Source organism: Antedon mediterranea, chromosome 5 (assembly GCF_964355755.1).
Source record: "Antedon mediterranea chromosome 5, ecAntMedi1.1, whole genome shotgun sequence".
NCBI lineage: Eukaryota > Metazoa > Echinodermata > Crinoidea > Comatulida > Antedonidae > Antedon > Antedon mediterranea.
Genome location: NC_092674.1, coordinates 12327738 through 12350001, shown reverse-complemented (window position 1 = coordinate 12350001; position 22264 = coordinate 12327738). Strand labels below are relative to the sequence as shown.

The 22264-nt window shown below is 33.0% G+C and overlaps 1 protein-coding gene across 1 annotated transcript; it reads left to right on the top strand.

The window, feature by feature from the left end:
- Positions 1 to 438: 438 nt before the first annotated feature.
- LOC140049700 (uncharacterized) lies at positions 439 to 21177 on the top strand. Its single transcript, XM_072094649.1, has 17 exons — positions 439 to 444; positions 3395 to 3511; positions 9400 to 9490; positions 11158 to 11193; positions 11525 to 11779; positions 12388 to 12553; positions 12928 to 13031; positions 13323 to 13442; positions 13768 to 13881; positions 14370 to 14545; positions 15391 to 15480; positions 15860 to 16018; positions 17519 to 17767; positions 18308 to 18493; positions 20012 to 20167; positions 20254 to 20535; positions 21067 to 21177. Exons 2-17 carry the CDS (start codon positions 3410 to 3412, stop codon positions 21175 to 21177), a joined length of 2397 nt encoding a protein of 798 aa, XP_071950750.1. The 5' UTR covers positions 439 to 444; positions 3395 to 3409.
- Positions 21178 to 22264: the final 1087 nt, after the last annotated feature.

Below are 22264 nucleotides of genomic sequence, written 5' to 3'. Positions count from 1 at the left end.
TTCTTTAGGCCTATATATATATCTGTACCTGGCTGGTGCCAGGTTATTATTGTAGGTATTATTGATTTCACTGTAAATTCACCAACTTATTTATTGAATCTTAAAGCAAAAAGCATATGAAAACCATAGAGATATTGAGATAAATCCAAATGTTTTATCTTTTGATACAAAAAGATGTAATGTGACAAGAAGTTTTTATATTAGCAGCCATTAAAATGGAAAAATTCTACGCTGAATCAATCATAGTATTATAACTGATCCAAGTATAACATTTTTATCGTCTGCAATTTGCAAAGTATATTGGAATTTCACTAAAGAAAAGAAATATGTCCTTTAAATGAAAAGGTTTATTCTCTCCAGATATCTCGCTAAATGAATATGCTCTTTTTGTGTTCACAGTAAATATAATCAATCAATATAATCAATGAAATGGTAGAAGTATTGGTAAATATTCAGTAGATTTTGATCATATCATTTATAAATCACCAATGTTTCAATTTGGACAGTTTTTACTAAAGGGTTGTATGTACAATCAAAATATAATATTATTCACAGTACAGTATTCACAATTTATTAATATTAATAATGGATTTATCATAATTTTATATTAGTCGGCTCTGACTTTGAAAATAAACAAATAACCAATAATAAAAAAATGTTTCTCTTTTTTTTATCAACCATATCATTTGTATTGATTTCTTGTAATATTTCTAGTTATAAATGTTATGTATAATTAAGAGCTGATCCTAAATTATGTTGCTATTAAGCAGTGGCGGCGCCAGCGGGGGTGGGGGTGTCTACGGGGGCTGTAGCCCCCCCCCCCCCCCACCCTCGTGGAGCCTAGTAGAGAACGCGAGTACTTTTCGTCGGAGAATATTATACAGTAAAAATTATTCGTGTTCACTTCGTAGCTTCAGCGCCTGAAAAACCGCGACGTTCCAATTTTGTGAGTACGTCGGAGGGCTATTACACAATGCATGCATTATTGCCAGCGATCTAATAAACAATAGGTACTCACTACATTGGGCCCGGCCCATTGTGGTTTACACGTGATATCCTTTACTCCATGACAGGCGAACATTGCTGAAACGTTACGTCATGTGATGTATATCGACGTACGCTATACAGCAAAAGAATTATGTTCGCGATCTATTGTTCGTATGTTCAATTTTTTAATTTACGATTAACCCTCTGTACCGTGGGGTACCAAAAATAGACGTTTCACTGTAGGCTCATTAAACAATTTCCAATGTCCTGTATTTCATGAACTGCTCATCGTACATCAAAATTCCAGATTCACATCTGGGAAATAATCTGATTTCCCCAAAGAGAAATGGTCTACGCTTGCGGACGCATTTCCTTCAAAATAAAAGGTAAAACTTTGTTCACTTTTTTAGACCTCTAGGTCTGAATTTTTATTTATTTATAAATGTATTTTTGAAGACCTGCAGCTCTAGTTTTCAAAATTGTCCTAGCTTAACCGTCCTCAATTATAGAGCTGGTCATGGATACTACAGTATTATAAATTTCGTTTCATATTTCGATGTACAATATACAGTTAGTGCATTGTCTGGGAACCTAGAGCTCTCTTTTTTAAATATTTTTCATATATATGGTAGGGCTGGTTCTGGAGACGTGGCGTATAATATTCTGTTTTATGCTTCGACGTATAATAAGTTAAATTTCCGGGACCTAGCAACTATATTTTTCAAAATGTTCTTAGCTCCACCCAAACCATGGTGCGCTGGTCCTGTACTATAATTTCGTTTCATATTTCAATGTTTTGCAGGGACCTAGCAGCTCTATTTTTCACAATTTTCTTAGCTCCACCCAACCATGCACTTATAATTCGTTTCATTTATCAATATGGGCCTATATAAATAAGTGCAATTTCTAGGTACCTAGCAGTTTTTTTTTCACAATTTTCTTAGCAGCTCAACCCTGGTAGGGCTGGTCCTGGAGACTTATATATTTTTGTTTCTTTTTTTCGAAATACTATAATCTAATTTCCAGGGGACCTAAAAACTCTATTTGTTTAAATGTTCTTAGCTATATCTGAACCTTGGTGGGCTGGTTCTCTGGTAGACTTGTAATTTCTTTTCATATATCAATGTATAATTGCAATTTCCGGAGACCTAGCAGCTCTATTTTTCAAAATGTTCTTACAGATCAGCCCATGGGTGTTAGTCTTGCGCAACCTGCCTACGCCTCTGCGATTATAATGATATACCTCTTGGCCCGTGGGTAGGTTTTACGTTCGAGTATATTTTCTATGATAGGCATATTGAACTTTAAAACTTCATTTTTAAAATTGAAAAAATGGATTTACACAGTCATCGCATCGGATCTCGTGCAATGTGTTTTTCATGTACAATACAAATGGAAAGGTTGGCTACCCTAAATCTGACCTCAAATTACGCTATAACGCGTTGCTTCCGGGGGAAGCCCCCTGGACCCCCACCGGGGGCCCTTGGCGGCCCCCCTGGCCTCCAGCCTAGCGATGCTCGCTTCGCTCGCATAGGCCCTCCGTCAGAGAATTTAGCCCCTGCGTCGGAAAGATCCTGGCGCCACCGCTACTATTAAGTATAGTGGGTGGTTGTCCTAGGAATAGTTGTCCTAACAGGGTAATTTTCCTACAGTATAATGGGGTGATTGTCCTACCATACAACAGTGGTTGTTCTAGTGAGGGTAGTTGTCTTTAATCTTTACTTTTATATGATGATATTGCAACTACTACAAAATAGATTTGCATCAGAGTGAGACTGTGACTGTGACCTCCTCTGATGTAATGTACTAAAATTCTCATTGCATTCAACAACCGAGTTCCACCTTAGAAATTCTTGGAGTCGAACCCATGACTTCTTCAGCCTGGTATTCATAGCTGACCACTAAGTTTGTGCTGATGTCTAGGGTTAGATTCCAGTACCACCACCATTATGTTGATAATAATGTAACTACTATGAAGTTATGTTGCATGCATCAGACAGCCATTTTAATAATTGTTTAAATGTTTCGTCCTACAGTATTTTTATGTAATTTTACTATGCGCGAGTGCATTGCAAACACTGATTTATTTTATAATTGTTTATATGTTTTGTACTATTCTGATGTAATTGTTCTATGTTGAGTGCATTGCAAACACTCGTGAATACATTCCCAAATAATTCTTGACTGAACCCATTAGTTCCTGGACTGTTGTGTATCCCGACTGTTGTGTATCCCAGATTATTAGGGTCCTAGAGCCTAAACATCGTTCTATCTTATTCATTGTCTATCACTAGTTATCCTCTACACTTTAATATGTTCGTGGTGCCATTAATTATTTTTGTTAAACTTATTTAAAATATATGCAGTACAGCTGGTGCACTTTATTTTTTTTTTCACCTTTTACTAGAATGGAGATAATGCTATGCAAGTATGTGCTCGAGCAAATATTCTATATGAAGAACACAGGAATATTTTTGTGTTCTTCATACAGGAAGGACGTATGGACATTTACAATACAAACAAGGTTAGTTTGTTGTTAAGTACTGTAATTCATTCATTCATTCATCTTTTATTTCGGAAAAAAAATAATTCTTCATAGTTCAGTAACAAATTAGTGTACATTATTGCAAATATAACAAATACATATATATATATGTAAATAAATAAATAAAATAACAGCAGAAAACTTGGTTACTTCATTGTTTTAATCACTACAAATTTGTTTCGTACGACCAGCATGTAGCTGGCCGCACTCTTCAGGTGAAATATAAAACATAAGTGACACAGTTGTCTCATAGTGCTTAATAGAAGTGAGTCATCAGGAAGTCGTATACAATAGCCTATTGTTTTAGATAAACTGTTTGGATCTGCAATTTAGTAAGAATTTTTTCCTATGTCTACAAGTAGAGACTAACTCGTTCTTACGGTTCAGTGAGCATAGCTCTGGTTGACATATAATAACATACTTTTCATATATACATAAATTACATCTTTTGTTAATATTTGAGTAAGGTTTGCATTTCTTTATAATTTTCCATTTAATTGAGTAATTTGATTTAGAAATGCAACGGAACTCAGTAAATATATATGGACACTTAAAGACTCTAAATCAAATTACTTCTACCGAAACAAGTCAACATACAACAGGCCTAAAAGATGACATGTAAAACATCGTTAGCCTGGACTGGTGGTATGTAACAGGTGTACTTGTAACACAGAATCCTGGAGTCTCTCCGTATAATTCTCCCCCACAAAATAATAAAAATCAAATGTTTAACATTTGATTTTTATTCGGTCTACATCGCGATCGTGGTTTTGCTGATCGTCGTCGATATCGCGCAAATAAACAGCATGCTTTGTGACGTACGTGAATAAGTTTGTCATACTCTAGAGGTCAAAGTGAGGTCAATAATCGCTATTTGTGTTGCAGCTCAAAACTGCTCCGCAATAATCGGTTAAAACAAGAAATAATCGATTAAAACACGCAATGGATTGAGTGTTTTTAATCGGTTATTTTTAATCGGTTATTTTATTTTGCGCCGTTTCTGTTCTGTTGAGAAAGTTCACATAGTGTATTAGCTCTAATGCAGAATGACCTGTACTGTCGTTTGATATCCGTATCATCTTTCAAATCGGGTGTCAAAGTGTGACCCAAGTAATTAAAAACTCTAACAAAGTCAAGTTCCGACTCAAATAAGTTTAAAGTGGGAAGCTTTGTCAATTTCCTGACTGTAGGACAGAATAACATACATACAGATTTTTTCTTGTTATACAATATATCATGCGTTAATGAGTATTTTTCACACATATGAATTAGATGTTGTAATGCGGAGGCAGATGGTGCAATAAGTACCATATCATCCGCGTAACTAAGGTTTTTTAGTTTTATACCTTGTAATTCGCATCCATTGCAAGACATACTGAGATTGACAATTAAATCATCCATATAAATATTAAAAAGTAAAGGAGACATAACTCCACCTTGTCTAACACCATTGGTAACTGGGAAGTCTCTAGACAATGACTTTCCCCACCGAACATGAAACCTTTGATTGGTATACCAAGACACAAGAACTCTAACTACACATAAGGGGGTTCCCCTATTAATCAGTTTCTTGTACAGTGTCCAATGATTATTACGATCAAATGCTTTGGAGGCATCTAAAAAACAGGCATAAATCGGACTACCATTTCTATTATAAAATTCGATTGTCTGTTTAAGAATAAAAATACATGTTTCAGTTGAATGACCATTTTTAAACGCATACTGTCGGTCATTTGATTCGAGTGTATCACCACACATATAAATCAAAATAGACTCAAACACTTTAGACATCACGCATGCAAGCGCAATTGGACGGTAGTTGTCTTTACTTATAATGTCCCCTGTTTTAGATTTCACAATTGGTATGAGCACAACTTTAGATATCTCTTTTGTCACATGACCATGAGATATCATGGCATTAAAGCATATACTGCAGGACTACAGAAATTTGCTTACTCGCATACATAATGTGTTCGCCTGTCAAACCATCAAATCCAGGGGATTTACCCATGGGGAGTTTATTAATAAAATCATTAACTTGCAAAGAATTAGTACATAAACAGTCGTATGCATGTGTATATAACGTATCATTAACAAACTTTTCATTGGAAACATCAGAGATACAATTAAATAATGATTCATAATGATTAGCCCATTGTTCACAAATTTCATCTTCACCATTAGCCTGATCAATTGAGTTGGAAAGTATGTTAGAGTTGGTTTTAGATTTCTTAATCTGTTACCAGATTTCTAGTAATGAAATTATGTTAATAATATTGATGTTCTATTCTTTTTTTTACATTATATAATGAAAAAGGTTTAGTATTATCATTGACAATAATTACAGGCTAGTTTGTTCTTGTCTGATGCACAAGCAATCTATTGACCATCCACCATGTACCTGTATATTTGTTTGAATATTTGTATGAATATTAAAATGAAAATGATACTCCCAAACAAATTGTATAGTGATTAATATTTCTTTTTTTTTCATTACAGTATTCACATTGTGTTGTTAAATTGTAAATCTAAATTGAATTGTTTATAATCACAAATAAACAGAACCATGCTTCCTTTATTGCTATTTTTCTCATATTTTACTAAACTGTAAACTGAAGTATTATACATAATTAAATACATATAATAAATGATAAAAGTACATTAGGTATTTGTTGTATATTTCTTTAAATTGTAGTTGTTGAAATATCATTTGATATTAAATTTATCCTCTCAGTTGCTCATTATATATACATATTAACAAAATCCTAATTTATTTCAGCTGGATGTACAGTGTCCAAAAAGGATTTGGATTTAAAGCAAAATGATTTTTGTGGTCAAATTGTTCAGTTAATCTAATCAACAAATGTTTTAGACAATTTGAGACTGATTAGAATGAACACTTTTATTCCCTCTGTCTAGGAGGTTATGTTTTCGCCCCTGTATGTTTGTTGTTTGTTTGCTTGTTGGTTTTGTTTGTTTGTCAATTCAACTGTCGTCGGAGGATTTGTTTAATGCTTTTCTACTGTAACTAATATTGAGATAATAACAATGTAATAAATACTGAGAGATAGTTAATCAGAATTTAGTGTTAAAGGCCTGTTAACATCTAATTCTAATTTTCTTTTTTTTGTAATTAAATATTAGTGTAAACATTAAGTCAGATCAATTGCTCAGTAATCAAATTTCAGGAATGTCATTAATTGTTTTACTTCATTATAGTTAATTTTTTTTTAAATGTATAGAAAACTTTTTTACCGCCCCTGTATATTTGTTTGTTGTTGGTTTTGTTTGCAACACTAATGATCTTGACCCGGAATGTTGACAGAGTTCTAGTTTAAAGGGAAGGCGGTCATAACCAGCACAAAAAAAAAATTATTCTTTAAAAAAGTGGTCCTCAGTGGGATTCGAATTAGGCATTCAACCATGGAAAGTTAGATGTATACTTATTTATTACATCAATTGCACATCACTTAGGCCTACTATGCAGTGCAATTATTATAGACCGGGCGCCCGGAAGATTTATTCATGTGAAAAGATACAAAAAGTTTGATGATATAGTTAGGTGCGTATTAGGGTGAGATGCAATATTCGACATTGCTGCCGGGTCACAGCCTGTACATGGGGCATGTGGGGATCATAACATAGTGGGGTAAAAATGCATTTATTCATGTGAAGCGATACAAGGATAAACTTTTTTGGATATCATTCGCAGTGGGCTACTAATGATTACATCACCAATGACAGCAACTTTATCCTGTACGGGGCGCCAAACAGCAACATTTTAGGGACACGCCCAAATGGGTTTATTCATGTGAAGCGATACAAGGTTGAATCTTTTTTTAATGGCAGAAGTATATATTGGTAATGACAAAAACACCAATGACAGCAACTTTATCCTGTACATAAGCTCAGGCAGTTTCCCCCTATTCGGCTATATACTCGGCGCGTATGTCGTCTAATAGCGTTCAGCTGAGTTAGAAATACGTGATACGGACTCGGACTGACAATAAATACACAGTAGAATATGCTAAAACAATAAATAAAGAGAGCAGTTGTTTCCTGTACCAAATCATCAAACATCAAACTCTTAGGAACTCGCCCAAAATGGGTTTATCCATGAAGTGTGTAATCATTTTTGAAAAAATGTTTTTTTTTTCACTTTATCCGGTACACAGCAGCTCAAATGCCGAGGCTCCATTCGTGATTAACAATGTTGATAATACAAACACATTCACGATAACGAATGACTTTTATTTTATAATTGAAATATATCTTTATTTTGGAATAATAAATAACACCAACAAAAACACTTAAAATAACCAACAGCAGAATAGGCATATGGATTCCTTTTAGCGAAAAAGGACAATTCAGAAAACAGCTATTTTGGCACTCGTCACAGAACAGTGCACACAGCCACAAATATTCTGCTGAGCAGTGTACTGTTTAGACTATTCCATTCTCAAAATAGGTAAATTGTTTATAAGGTCAATTGAATTGATTCAAGATTCAAGAAATTTTATTTGTCCATAAAAATGGAAATTCACTTTGCTTGGTAGATTAAAACAACAATATTGCAACAATTTAAAACATGCAGTATTATAACAGATTAAAAATACAAGATAAAAAGTTACAAATACTGTTAAAAAGGTAAAACTATTTAAAAATTACATTATCGTCTTAATATTTTTCTTATCATTTTCAGTAAAGTTACCATAAAAACATCCAATGCTAAAAGATAAAATACTTTGAATAATACTTTGATAAAATAGAATTAAAATAGTGTTATCAACTCTAATTTGCTTGAGTTTTCTGAGAAAGTAGAGCCTTTGAGATGCCTTCTTGGAAATCATGAGAGAGTTTCTCCCATTTTAATTTGTTGTCAATTATAGTACCTAAGTATTTGTATTGGGTTACTCTTTCAACCTTGGTTTCTTTAATAGTTATTACATTATGTTCAACTGCGGTTTTACGAAAATCTATTATCATCTCTTTGGTTTTAGTAATATTAAGTATTAAGTTCATATTCTCACACCAATTAACAAATGAACAAATTGTAAATAAACAGGTAGCCAGTTTCAATTCAAACTTTATAGAAACCACCACATACTATATATGTATAAAAAGGTCATATAGTCCAAATCACTGTTAAATAGTCCCTTAGATATATTAATGCTTGTTTGTTTTGTTTATCTGTCAATTCAACTGTCGTTTTCTACTGTAACTAATAAATACTGTACTGGGATTTTAATCAGAACTTAGTGTTAAAGGCCTGTTACATCTAATTCTTATTTTCTTTTATTTCTGTAATTAATAATAGTAATAGTAATGTCATCAATTGTTTTACTTCATTATACAGTAGTTTTTTTGTAAACATATAGAAAACTTTTTTACTGCCCCTGTATATTTGTTTGTTGTTGGTTTTGTTTGCAACACTAATGATCTTGACCCGGAATGTTGACAGAGTTCTAGTTTAAAGGGAAGGCGGTCATAACCAGCACAAACAAAAATTATTCTTTAAAAAAGTGGTCCTCAGTGGGATTCGAATTAGGCATTCAACCATGGAAAGTTAGATGTATACTTATTTATTACATCAAATGCACATTCACTTACTATGCAGTGCAATTAAGCTATGATACAAAATGTAATGTAGGTAGAGGGATAGGTACAGTAAGCCTTCACTAGGTTTGCCATGGTTTTAATAGCAAGATAAACATTACATTTACATGCTGGAGAAAAATGACAAGGGGGTATGGTCTTACAAATTATGTGACATTTTAAGCACAATTTTGTATTATGTTTAGGACTGCTTAGTATAATATATTTTGTAATCACATAATAACATGACATTTATAACCTTTGATTGTTAGGCGGGAAAGTCTGCCTTGGATTGCTATAATGAAAACAGTTGTGCTAAATATGGTAAAGATCAGAAAAAAGAAATCATTGACATTCTGGAAGGTAAGTACTATGAAAACTTAAAACAAAGATTGGAAAGGTAATAATGAACATAAAAAATAATAATTGTGATTGCTTGTTAAAAAAAATAGAAATAATTAAATCTTAATGATCATGGATTCTTTTATCAAGTAGTACTGTAATTGTCAGTCCTATTATAAGATACAATTCAACAGTCTTTTGTAATTTTGGTTTTGTTTTTTACTATACGCCTTAATCAGATATTTACATCTTAGATGAATTTAATTAGACAAGCCTATTCAACTAGAACCCTCCCCATGGAATATCAAGTTTTTGAAATCAATACTGTTATAGATTTATTTGCAGATTTCCTAGATTGTTTAAATCATAATATATCTTTCTATTAATGTAAAATTACCTTGCTTTTTGTCTGAAATGTTTTAATAGTTACAAAAGTTATTTTTGTATTTTATCATTTTTAACAATTTTTTTGGTCTATATTTTGGTCATAGAAGTAAAATAAAATGAGGCGGTCTGAGTTCGAGTCTCGGTTGGGGCGACTTTTTCTCATTCTCACAGATTTCCTCATCTTTATCGTTTCAAATTAATTAAATTTCAGTATATCACCTGGCGGTTAGAATTAATATTCTTTGCCTTATTTGTTTATATATATATAATTAATTTGAAACGATATATATTATATATACATAAATCATGTGCAAATACATCGATCTTTACTTAGTCTGTCAGTCTTTCCACTTTCCGTATGCAACCAACTTTCTCAAACGACCACACATCATAAGCAACCATCTCCGTTAAGGACCGCTTCTCATAATGGACCACCTCTCGTAAGGAATCATCACCTCTCATAATCGACCACCTCTCGTAAGCGACCACCTCTTTTAACGACCACACCTCTCGTTAGTGACCGTATCTTTTAAGACCTATTTCTCTCTATTAAAGGACCACCTCTATTGAACGACCACCACCTCTATTAAGGGACTGCTTCTCATAATCGACCACCTCTCTTAAGCAGCCACATCTCTTAACGACCTCTATTAAAGGACCTCTTCTCATAATCGACCATCTCCCGTCAGAACGACCTCTCGAAAGTTACAGTACCACCTCTATTGAACGACCATCGTCCCTGTTTAGGCACCGAATTTGGTAGACATGTCCTGAGACAAAAAATAAATGAGAAGCGGTCCCTTAACAGTGATGGTGGTCGTTCAATAGAGGGGGTCATTTACAAGAGTTGGTCGTTACTACGAGAGGTGTGGTCGTTAAGAGTGGTAGTTGCTTATGAGAGGTGGTCGATTATGAAAAGCAAAAAACAGAGATGGTTGATTACGATGCGTGGTCGTTTAGAAAGTTGGTTGCTTACAAGAGGTGGAAAGACTGATAGCTAAGTAAAGATCGATGCATTTGCACATGATTTAGTGAAATATTTTCTACATTAGATGGCGATAGTAACTACATAAGCTGGGAGGCAATTTTCGTTACTACATAACATGTTGACCGTTTCTACATTAGCTCGTGTTGATTTTATTTACTACATAAGCTATTGTTGTTTCTACATTAGCTGGCGGTTTTACTACATTAGCGGTGGATTGTTCTACATTAACAGTTGTTTCGACATTAGCTGTTGTTAGCGGTTGTAACACCCTTCAAAATTAACTGTTTTTTACTCATGTATTTTCCTTTTTTAGGCGGACCTTTACCATTCATAGATATCACATCATCAGGTATGAATATTCTTTAACAACCTTTATACTATAGAGGTACAGTTTACACTGATTTGCTGGGTTTTTCATATTACAGATTTGGCTGAAATGTGAAAGGGTTTGTGTGTGTGTGTTTTTAAAAATGAAAACGTGTTTGCCAAATGTCAGTAGCAAAGTTGTTAATAATATTTCCTGAAAATATTTCAGCCAAAGATTCAATTAAGCCTGTGCACAGTGATTTGGAGACAATTATGACATAGACATGCTGGAGCTGTCTGTGAACACTGTGTTTTATGTATCTCCTTTCGCATTGAGCGTTTTACAAATTATGAGAATGTCTTATTTTATATAGATATAACAACCAAAGAATTAATCAACATAGCCACTAAGGTTTTTGGTAATTGGGAACAACTAGCAGTAAATCTTGAGTTTACCATGGCAGATATCGATCATTTTAAACAAGATAATCCTGATAATAAAGTTAACATGATTTATAAAATGCTGAATGCTTGGGCCATGAAATTATCAACTTCTGAGTCCAAGCGTTCGCAACTTGTTAAAGCGCTCAGAAAATCTGATGAAAAAGAGTTGGCAAATACAATTGAAGGTAAGTGAAGACAGCTGGCTGTATGCTAACTTCCAGACTAACTCAGACCTCCCAACTCTTCCAATAATTGTATGAGTGTTATCTCTCAATATTTTTGTGATCTCCTACACTCTTGTTAATTTGCTATTTCTCACAATTTGGATAAATAAATAAAGAAAAGAAAATCCTGATAAAGATTACAATAAATGTATGCACTGTTTAATGGGTGTCTAGAAAACTCGGATTTCAGATATATCTGAATTGTTTAGTTCTAGAAAACTCAGATTTTATTCTGCTATTCAGGTTACCACGCTGTTAAATAATATTCAGCTAATATATTAAATTTAATAATTAAATCAAAACATTAATCAAATTATGCAAACCCTTATCTATAACACTGCAACGAAATATTTTATAAAGGTATACAATATTTTTTTTAATCCCTCTGATTAATAATGGATATTTCTGAGTTTTCTAGATCTGAGTTTTCTTGTTTAATAGCCTATGTGAAATAATGAGTTGGCACTGTATTTTCTGCCAATGACAGGCATATATTTCAGATACCAACATCTTTAGAATTTCCATGAAAAAATGAAAATTATACAATAATTTATTTTGTTTATTTTAAGATATACATGTTCCAGAGGAGATATTGGCAAGAGGACCTGATGCGGTGAAAGCATTTCAAAATGCACTCGAAGAAGGACAAACAGAGTTTAATCAAGGAAGAACTATTTTTGTAGGACTTGAGAATGTTGGAAAAACTTCTACTATAACTTCTCTTTTAAGAAAAGAGTAAGCCCATTATATTATATTTTTGTTGATTGATTGTTTGCTACTTGCAGTTGGGAACAGTGTCCTAAATATTTTATTGCGTAGATGTATTATTGTTTGATTGGTATATAACTGTACACGCATAGTTCCTGTGAACACACGTTGTTGAGGGTCTATACTGTCTGTAAGGATAAGTGAAAAAGTAATGATAGAAACGTTAACTGATGCTTTCAATTTGTTTTCAACATGATATTGTGAACCTCAAAATACGGTTTAAAATAAGATTATAATTCAACGTAAAAACAAAGTATTTACAGTAGACCATCAAATTATGTGTCTCTAGATTATTAATGCAAACATTCTTTTCTGAATTATATAATGTCATTTTGCCATAGGTTTAATCCAGTGCATCTAATAACCGATGCAATGGTTAAAACAACGGTGTGTACACCAGATCCCAGTAACAAGCAAATGTTGAAAGAAACAACGCAGGATATTTGTAAGTATTCACTTTATTCAGATACATGTTGCTGTTAAAAAACAACCAAAATATTTTTTTTTAAATTCACCCTGTGACATGCTCTATCATGCCACAATGTGTTTTTGTATTTTTTTTTCCAAATAAGTAATATGCCATTTTAATATCATATAATAATTATCCACTTTGACCAAGGAGGATCAATTATTGCAACAACAACATTAAAATGGTTTCAATGCTTTTAAAAACCAATATGTAACAGTGTAAAAAATAATATAATGTGAATATATTAACATTTTTTTTATTAAAAAGCTTCAGACATGTATCAGGATGCTGTCACTGATGTCACAGTTAAACAAATGTTGAAAAGTCCACGCTATACAGAAGGATACACACCAAGAGCAGGACCATCAAAGGAGAAAACCAAATCTGGTAAAAGATGTTAATTACAGTTAATTCAAATTTAGTTAAAATGTCTTTATTGTTATTGTAATCTGCTGTAAAACATGTTTAACTGTTTAAAAAAGTAGTCAATATAAATTGAACAATACAAAACCACAAATTGGTACAAAAATGATTTAATACATATACAATTTAATATAAAAAGACATGTTTATACAAAAAATGATTCATTACTGTAAACTTTAATTCTGGTAAAGTTAATTTGAATTTAAAGCCTAATGTTATTTAATGTTAATGTATTATGCTCCTTATCACAAGATAGCATCATATTTAATTATATCAACACATTTTTCAGAAAGTAGACATGAGAAAGAGAAAAACCCCACAGGAGCATCAACATCAAAACAGGAAGTCAAATTTGCTGAAACATCAAAAAGTTCAAATCCAATGCCAAGCCCACAAAAGGAGGGTAAATATTTATTTTGAAATGTGCTTGATTGTGCTGTTCATGCATAGTAATGATATCAGAAATATTGAAATGATTTAAGAAGCGGAAATGTAATCATAATCATCAGTGTATGCTAATGAACATATTATCCTGCAAGTTACTTTGACAGTTAATACTAGTATTTGTATATTGTATGACACTGCTGTGTAATCTATTCAACTTGCAGTACAATGTGGTTAAATAAACTCATCACTAAACCATTGATTGGAAAGGATAAGGTTTAGAATACTTAAATATTGCATTGGAATTACCTTTTCTTTTAACAAAAAAGTTATAGTGTCATCCTATATTCTCAGCCTGCCCCCATCTGTCTTGTCTGTTTTTACAATTATCAAAGATTTAAGTAAAAAGGAACAGCTTTATTATGATGGATTTCTATTTTGTTTTTAAATGTTGAAATGATATTGAATTAAACTGTTGTATTGCGTATTATTATTTTACCACAACAGAACCAGTGTATGAAGAAAAACTTGATAGACCACAAATTCCTAAAGGGGTCGTGAACAAAGTTGAAAGCCAACTTCGCTCTATAAGAATAGGTGGTGACTCTAAAGTGGACAGCAACAAGTTTGTTATGAACTTCTGGGACTTTGGAGGGCAGCCTATATACCATGTGATACAACGGGTAAATTGTATTGATTTACCTAATTTCTTAGTTTTGCCTTTAATTTAGTATGCCTCCTGTTACAATACTACAGTAGTAGTAATATAATTATCATGCCAGAATAGCCAATCACTGATCACCGTTTACCCATAACTTTGTACAGTTCAGTTTGAGACACCATAGAATAAAGATATACTTGTACCTTACTAAAGAGTTTGTACTTATTAATACATATACCTCCTTCTGAGGTTGTGTTGGGATCAGGATCTAGTAAAATTGTCTTTTGGCTTCGTTACAATTTCACCACTGACACTTGATTTGAAGTAATAATCTACCCCTAAGGTATTACAAAAATGTTATCTGTTGATCTAATATGGTAACAGTATATCTGTTATAAAATACAATTATTATTATTACAATATTATAAATTATTTTATTCTTCATTTAATTGAATACAGTCAACTCAGTCTCTAGTCTCTAATTACCAGAAACTAAAAATTCTTTTTACCTTTAAAAATACATTTGGAATATCAGAATTTCTGTAAACTCAGACATATTTTGCCAGCCGAAGGGTATCCAGGTTTGGGAGACTTTTAATAAAATAGTATTCATTGATGTCTACCATAATGTAATATTAGCATAGATGGATAGCAAGGGGGGAGAGAGAGAGAGAGAGAGAGAGAGAGGGAGAATGTAATAATAAAACATTCATTATTTATTAAACCAATGTTTCAGATTGTAAATGTTTCCAAGATGAACATGCAGTTTGTGAGGAAAAAAATAAGTATCAAATATTTAGTTGTGCCAGTATACTGACACATGTGAAAACGGTTTTTAATACTGACAATTATGATTATGTTTAATAGATATTCATGGTGTCTTATGCTGTTGTATGTGTGGTATTTAACCTGAAACAAGATCTTGATGCCCCAGCTAAAGTTCGTGATCCAACAACTGTAAGTAGATTTTACAAATTTAAAATGTTCTATGTACTTGAATATACATAAAATGTTTATTTCTTATTTTATTTTATTTTTATTCAAACTCATTCAACAGCGGGAAACCCGCCCCTTACAGAATGGAATAAACTATACCATATAAAAATATATATAAATCTTAAAATCTAAATCTTCCTTTACCTTAACAAAAACTGTGCAAATAGCAGAGGCCTGATACATGATTGTTGTTATTTCCATTTCCATGATAGTGTTGTTTTTCTATATAAATGTGTGCTGCTATTATTACCACAATAATAAGATAATTTTCCACAATGTTTTCAAACTACCTGTTTAAGAATTTAAAATGAAAATTGTGTTCATTTTCTTTGTGATTTAGGGAAAAATGTATGAACATCGAATGACAAATCTTGAGTTCATTCTGTTTTGGATTCGTTCAGTTTTTGTAAACGTAAGAACAGGACAGAAAAACAAGATAATGCTGATTGGTACACATTATGAGAGCCTTGGTAAAACTGAACAAGAAAGACAACAAATGGTACATATGTTATCATATTTTGTTTCATTAAACATTACAAAATTGTATATTGTAATTGATTCATTGGAAACAATATGTAGTTTCATCCCTAACATTGGCAACCATATATTGCGTAATCAGGTGGGCGATTGTTTTATACGTCATGTCATGCTCATACTATTAGGTGCTCATGAAGAACGATTAGAAATACAACTAGTATATATAACCTTAAATATACAGTTCAAAACACTTAAAGTGTAATTTTCACTTCTAATTTAATTGTTTAACGAAATAACATTGTTTTTGGATTAAAATTGCTGCCGTGCAATACATTTTGCGCGGCGTTGGTTTGCAAGGTCCCTAGCTAGAAAGCATATGTCGTACCACCAAGGCAAAGAGATTCAATAGGGACCCCGTGAGACAGGGGAGGGAGACTAGAGATAATGCTGTTCTAGCTTTTAGGCCATAAACCCAAATCAATACACCCATATCTAGTAAGTAGCCTAGTTAGGTCCCCTAGCTAGAGTAGCCCTATTATAGTCTAGTAGGCTAGTAGACGTGGTTCTCTCTCTCTCTCTCTCTGACCGGTCGTTGTCGTCTTCACGTGGTGGGTAACTAATAAAACGGCTATGTCTTGTTTATAATTTTGTGCTCCAGCGAACACAGAAAACTAACCATCCTGTTTCGTAAAGTCCCTATTATGTAATCAGGTGGACAGTTGTTTCATTGTCATGGCATGCACATACTACTGTACTGTGCTGGCTTATGATTAAATGATTATCTTACCTTAATTTCAATTTTTAAAAAAATGTAGGCTAAAGATTAAAAGTATTTCAAATGATATTTTTTTGTAAAAATCGAAGATTTTTTCATAAATGAGATACTACAGTATGTGCGCTTTCATTGTGATAATAATGTTCCATCTGTTATAATAATAAAACAAATAAAAGGGTATACAAATATGTATGATTTAGCACACATTTTCTTATATTGGTATAATTATACCAGTGTACACTGGGTACATAAATGCGTGACATAAATTAAATAAAAGACTTCTTGCAGTTTACAAATGGGGTGGGGGTGGAGTCTTGGCTGGTACGACACCCTTTAAATTTTCCCATGACATACGTTTAATTCCAATGTGATTGTAACGGTAGTCGTGTCGAGGGCCAAGACAATAACGATGGCACACAATTATTCAATGTACAAAATATAATATTTATTCAATCAAAAAGTAATATTATAAAACAATGTGAAACGTAGTGATTCTGACTGATGTTATAGTCTCAAGAATCAATACCCGAACTAACTAACTTAACTACAAAACATATATTTATATTAAGGGGACAGGAAGGATGACTAATTAAATGGTACCACATCCTGATTGACTTTCCTTGGAAGACCCACCTCAGGAATGTAGTGTTCCAAGTTAAGTAGACAACGGGGAGAGTAAGGGGTGAATAGCCTGTGTGACTAATAGGGTTTGGTCCCACCATGTTACAGTGATGTTATTTATTTTAGGTAAAGGCAATAGAGAAAAAACTTTGGAAAGCCCTGGAAGGAAAACCATTTGAGGACATGGTGTTTCAAGAAGAGCTCTTTACCATTGAAAACAGTGTCTCATTTGAAAAGAGCGGTGCTTCTAAAATCATTCTCCAAATACAAAAATTAGTCCAGATGATGATTCTTACTTTGCCAATCAAATGGCTACAAGTACTGCAGGAAATACAAAAGTTACGAAAAGACAAACTGTATCTACCAATATCTCAGGTTAGAATAGATACATTTATATAAAAAAAAATTGATTGAACAATGTGTTTTAATAATAAGTGTTTAACATCCATTACATTTGTTTATTCTTAAATCACATTAAAGCATTAAACCCTGTTTTTTTATTGCTGCATCGAATGGTGTTAAAGTGAAAAAAAAACTTGTTATTGATAGTAACATTAACAGTATCCCTGCTTTGCTGTCTGTGTTAATTGACTGTTTATGGTGAATCTTCAACAAATGTGTATCAAACAGGAATGGTACAATTGTTTTAGTACCAATTGTGCCAAAAACAAAATGAACATTTTGTTTGGCAATAACAATTATTGAAGTAAGTAAGTGGTAAACCTTGAGTTTACTGTTGGTTAGGAAACTTTCAGATTTCAAATCTACCCTTGCATGATGAAGTATTATATCCTATATAAACAACCTTTCAACATTAACGAAATGATTGATAACATCAGCAGAAAACCAGTTTGTAATTACTCAATAATTTTGTTTTCGTTACATTTTTCATTATAATATTTATTTGCCTTTTAGATTAATGATTTACTTGCTAGTTGTAAGATAACTGACAGAAAACAGTTTCTTGAGTATTTGCACGACATCGGTGAGATTCTGTTCTACCCAGATGACAAGATCCTCAAAGAAAAAATTGTTATAGATTTGATGGGAGTAGTTGACAAGTTTAAAACAATCATCACAGTTATAGATCCCAGCCTTCAGGTTTGCAAACTTCACTTCTTTGAGTGGTGTCAGTCATTGGTGAATATCATATGTAAACATTTAGGATTTAGCTGTAAACATGTAATATCTGCCACACAGAGAACGAAATTATACCTCAGTAATTCTATTATACTAGATGGTACGCTCGCTTCGCTCGCGTACCATCTAGGTCGTGCCCACAGATGGTTTTCGAATACACAGTAATTTCAGCGTTAAAAAACTGGCGATTTCAAATGTACAATAATATATGTTGTTTACAGGAACGATTAAATAGATTAACTAAAATTAGCACACTGGGAATTACTTCCGAAAGAGAAAGATGTCACAAAATGAGACCAATTGTTTAAGTCAAATTTAAACAAACTTAATTTGTGTTTTGTATGTAACATTATGGTTGAGAGATGGGGAAGAGGATGGGTGCAAAGAGGAACAATTTTTAAATATATTCTTTATTTTGTAACGAAATATTAATTAACATGTTTTACAAATAATATACCACTAAACACAGTAAAACATTGCGTCGTAGTCGATTGAAATAAATAGTACAGTACATGTAACGATACACTACGACGTATGTTTATATATAATGTTAAACAATTTGTGAAAACCACCTCTATTCGGGGCAACTCATAATTCGATTTAATCGGTAATAAATATTAAATTACGGCGACTGAAAACGCTAGCTCATTATCCGTTAAAAAAAAATTATATCCAACCTCTGCAGCACAGATGGGAAAAAAAATGGATCGAATTTCTGTTATGAGTATACAGTACTTTCCTTTACGACGCCTGAGGGAATAGACACTTGTGGAACGACACAGATATTGGAATGTTCCATTCATCGCAAATCAATACATTTGTATAAACGTATATTAAATCTATCAAAATAGCATTTTTTAAAGAAAATCGGCCTGTCTTCAACATTATGATACTGTACTCGAGCTGTTCAACCGGTTTTCAGCTATTACAAACAATTATCGTAGGAGGAGATAGGAAAATGCGAAGCCTCCTCGCATTTTTGTGGCGGGTATTTTTCCAGATGGACATCCATTAGACAGTGTATACCACGATCGGAAAACACCCCTATCTGGGGCAAATCGTTGAACCTAAATTCGTTTTAATCGTCGATAACTAATTATCTAACTTAATTTAATTAGTAAACAGGGTTACATCAGGTGTTTAAAATCAGTACCGAAAGTACGAACCAACTTTACATACCATCGAGTAAAAATTCTAAAAGTAAGGCGCGATTTACCGAATTTTGCCCTTACGTAAATTTATATATAGATTCTAATACTAAAATATATGCTTGTAAACGTATTAGTGTAGCACTCCCATTAAGGGAAGACCCAACAAAGTGTCCCCTTAATAGATGTTATCTGTGATATTAACCTCATTCATTGCACAAGTAATTAAGTTTCAATAAGGTTTTCCCAAAGGTGGGGTTTTACTGACCAGAAGAACAGTAATTACTTTGTTGCATTGACAAATTACACTTGTGCTTTTATATTTGTTTAGCCATCTATGAAACAGCTTTGGAGAAATTTAAATGGGGGTAAACTAGATGAAAGACTGCTGCGGCATATATGGAAGGATGATTCAGCTGAGATGATTATCTTCTTTGTGTCTCTGATGCAAACCTTTGGGTTAATGTGTGAAAAAAGGAGTAAAGAGGTATTTACATTTTATTTAAAATATTTAGTTCAATTATTTTTTCATATATTCCATCTACTACTCATGTTCCATTTTTGTCTCTATAGAATGTTGAACGAACGTTCTATGTTCTTTCACGCCTAAAGCCCCAACGTGATGATACAAAGGCTGTTGAATATGAAGAGAAACGTGCTATTTCTCTCTTTCATGACTTTGATGGCTACCTACCAGATGATCTCTTCCAACGTGTCTCAACAAAATTTATTGAGGAATTTCAAATGGAAGATGTTGAGCCTACATTGTCATATGAGCATGTAGAACTGCATATTGATGGCCATCATTTTGTGGTTCTAAATGTAGCTACCATCAACAATTGCCGTTTGTTTCAGGTAGACTTAATAAATTTGATGTTATAAGACTAAAAACTAAATCTGAGAAAGTATCATCTTAGGAACATAACTATAAATGTTTAATTACCTCTGAGAAAATATCAGTCTCAGATAGAATTATAATGGAAACATTATCAGTTTTTAGATTTTCAGTTATATTCTCCATTATAGATATAACATAATAAAATAACAGTAAAATTGAAATAGACTAAAATAAAAAGCAAATGCTTGTTCAACATTTACCTGCATAAAAATTAATATAAATATAAATAAAACACACTAAGCATTAAATAGGACAGACAAACAGAAACATGTTGGCAGAAAATCGGTGAAAATATGGCAATTATCTACATTATAAGGTGTTTTTATCATTTATCTTATATGTTTATAATATTAATTATTATATATATATATATAGATCATAATAGATTATATATAGATTATAGATTAAGTGGCAATTGCTTTAATGAAAATTAAAGAGAAACAATTGTCAAAAGAAAAGAAAATAAAAATTGATTTTTGATATTGCAGACAACAATAGTTAGAACAGACATGATGAATGCTGCTGGCCTTCCTGAAGATGATGATCCAAAACCTAGCATCTGTAAGAACGTAAGTAATAGTACCCAAAGACAACAATAGTTAGAACAGACATGATGAATGCTGCTGGCCTTCCTGAAGATGATGATCCAAAACCTAGCATCTGTAAGAAGGTAAGTAATAGTACCCAAAGACAACAATAGTTAGAACAGACATGATGAATGCTGCTGGCCTTCCTGAAGATGATGATCCAAAACCTAGCATATGTAAGAAGGTAAGTAATAGTACCCAAAGACAACAATAGTTAGAACAGACATGATGAATGCTGCTGGCCTTCCTGAAGATGATGATCCAAAACATAGCATCTGTAAGAAGGTAAGTAATAGTACCCAAAGACAACAATAGTTAGAACAGACATGATGAATGCTGCTGGCCTTCCTGAAGATGATGATCCAAAACCTAGCATCTGTAAGAACGTAAGTAATAGTACCCAAAGACAACAATAGTTAGAACAGACATGATGAATGCTGCTGGCCTTCCTGAAGATGATGATCCAAAACCTAGCATCTGTAAGAAGGTAAGTAATAGTACCCAAAGACAACAATAGTTAGAACAGACATGATGAATGCTGCTGGCCTTCCTGAAGATGATGATCCAAAACCTAGCATCTGTAAGAAGGTAAGTAATAGTACCCAAAGACAACAATAGTTAGAACAGACATGATGAATGCTGCTGACCTTCCTGAAGATGATGATCCAAAACCTAGCATCTGTAAGAACGTAAGTAATAGTACCAAAGACAACAATAGTTAGAACAGACATAATGAATGCTGCTGGCCTTCCTGAAGATGATGATCCAAAACCTAGCATCTGTAAGAAGGTAAGTAATAGTACCCAAAGACAACAATAGTTAGAACAGACATGATGAATGCTGCTGGCCTTCCTGAAGATGATGATCCAAAACCTAGCATCTGTAAGAAGGTAAGTAATAGTACCCAAAGACAACAATAGTTAGAACAGACATGATGAATGCTGCTGACCTTCCTGAAGATGATGATCCAAAACCTAGCATCTGTAAGAAGGTAAGTAATAGTACCCAAAGACAACAATAGTTAGAACAGACATGATGAATGTTGCTGGCCTTCCTGAAGATGATGATCCAAAACATAACATCTGTAAGAAGGTAAGTA

Coding starts and splice junctions, on each gene's coding strand:
- LOC140049700 (XM_072094649.1), top strand. CDS start 3,410: ATGCAAGTATGTGCTCGAGCAAATATTCTATATGAAGAACACAGGAAT. Junction 16,019..17,518: donor AACAAGAAAGACAACAAATG/GTACATATGTTA, acceptor TATTTATTTTAG/GTAAAGGCAATAGAGAAAAA. Junction 20,536..21,066: donor ACAATTGCCGTTTGTTTCAG/GTAGACTTAATA, acceptor TTGATATTGCAG/ACAACAATAGTTAGAACAGA.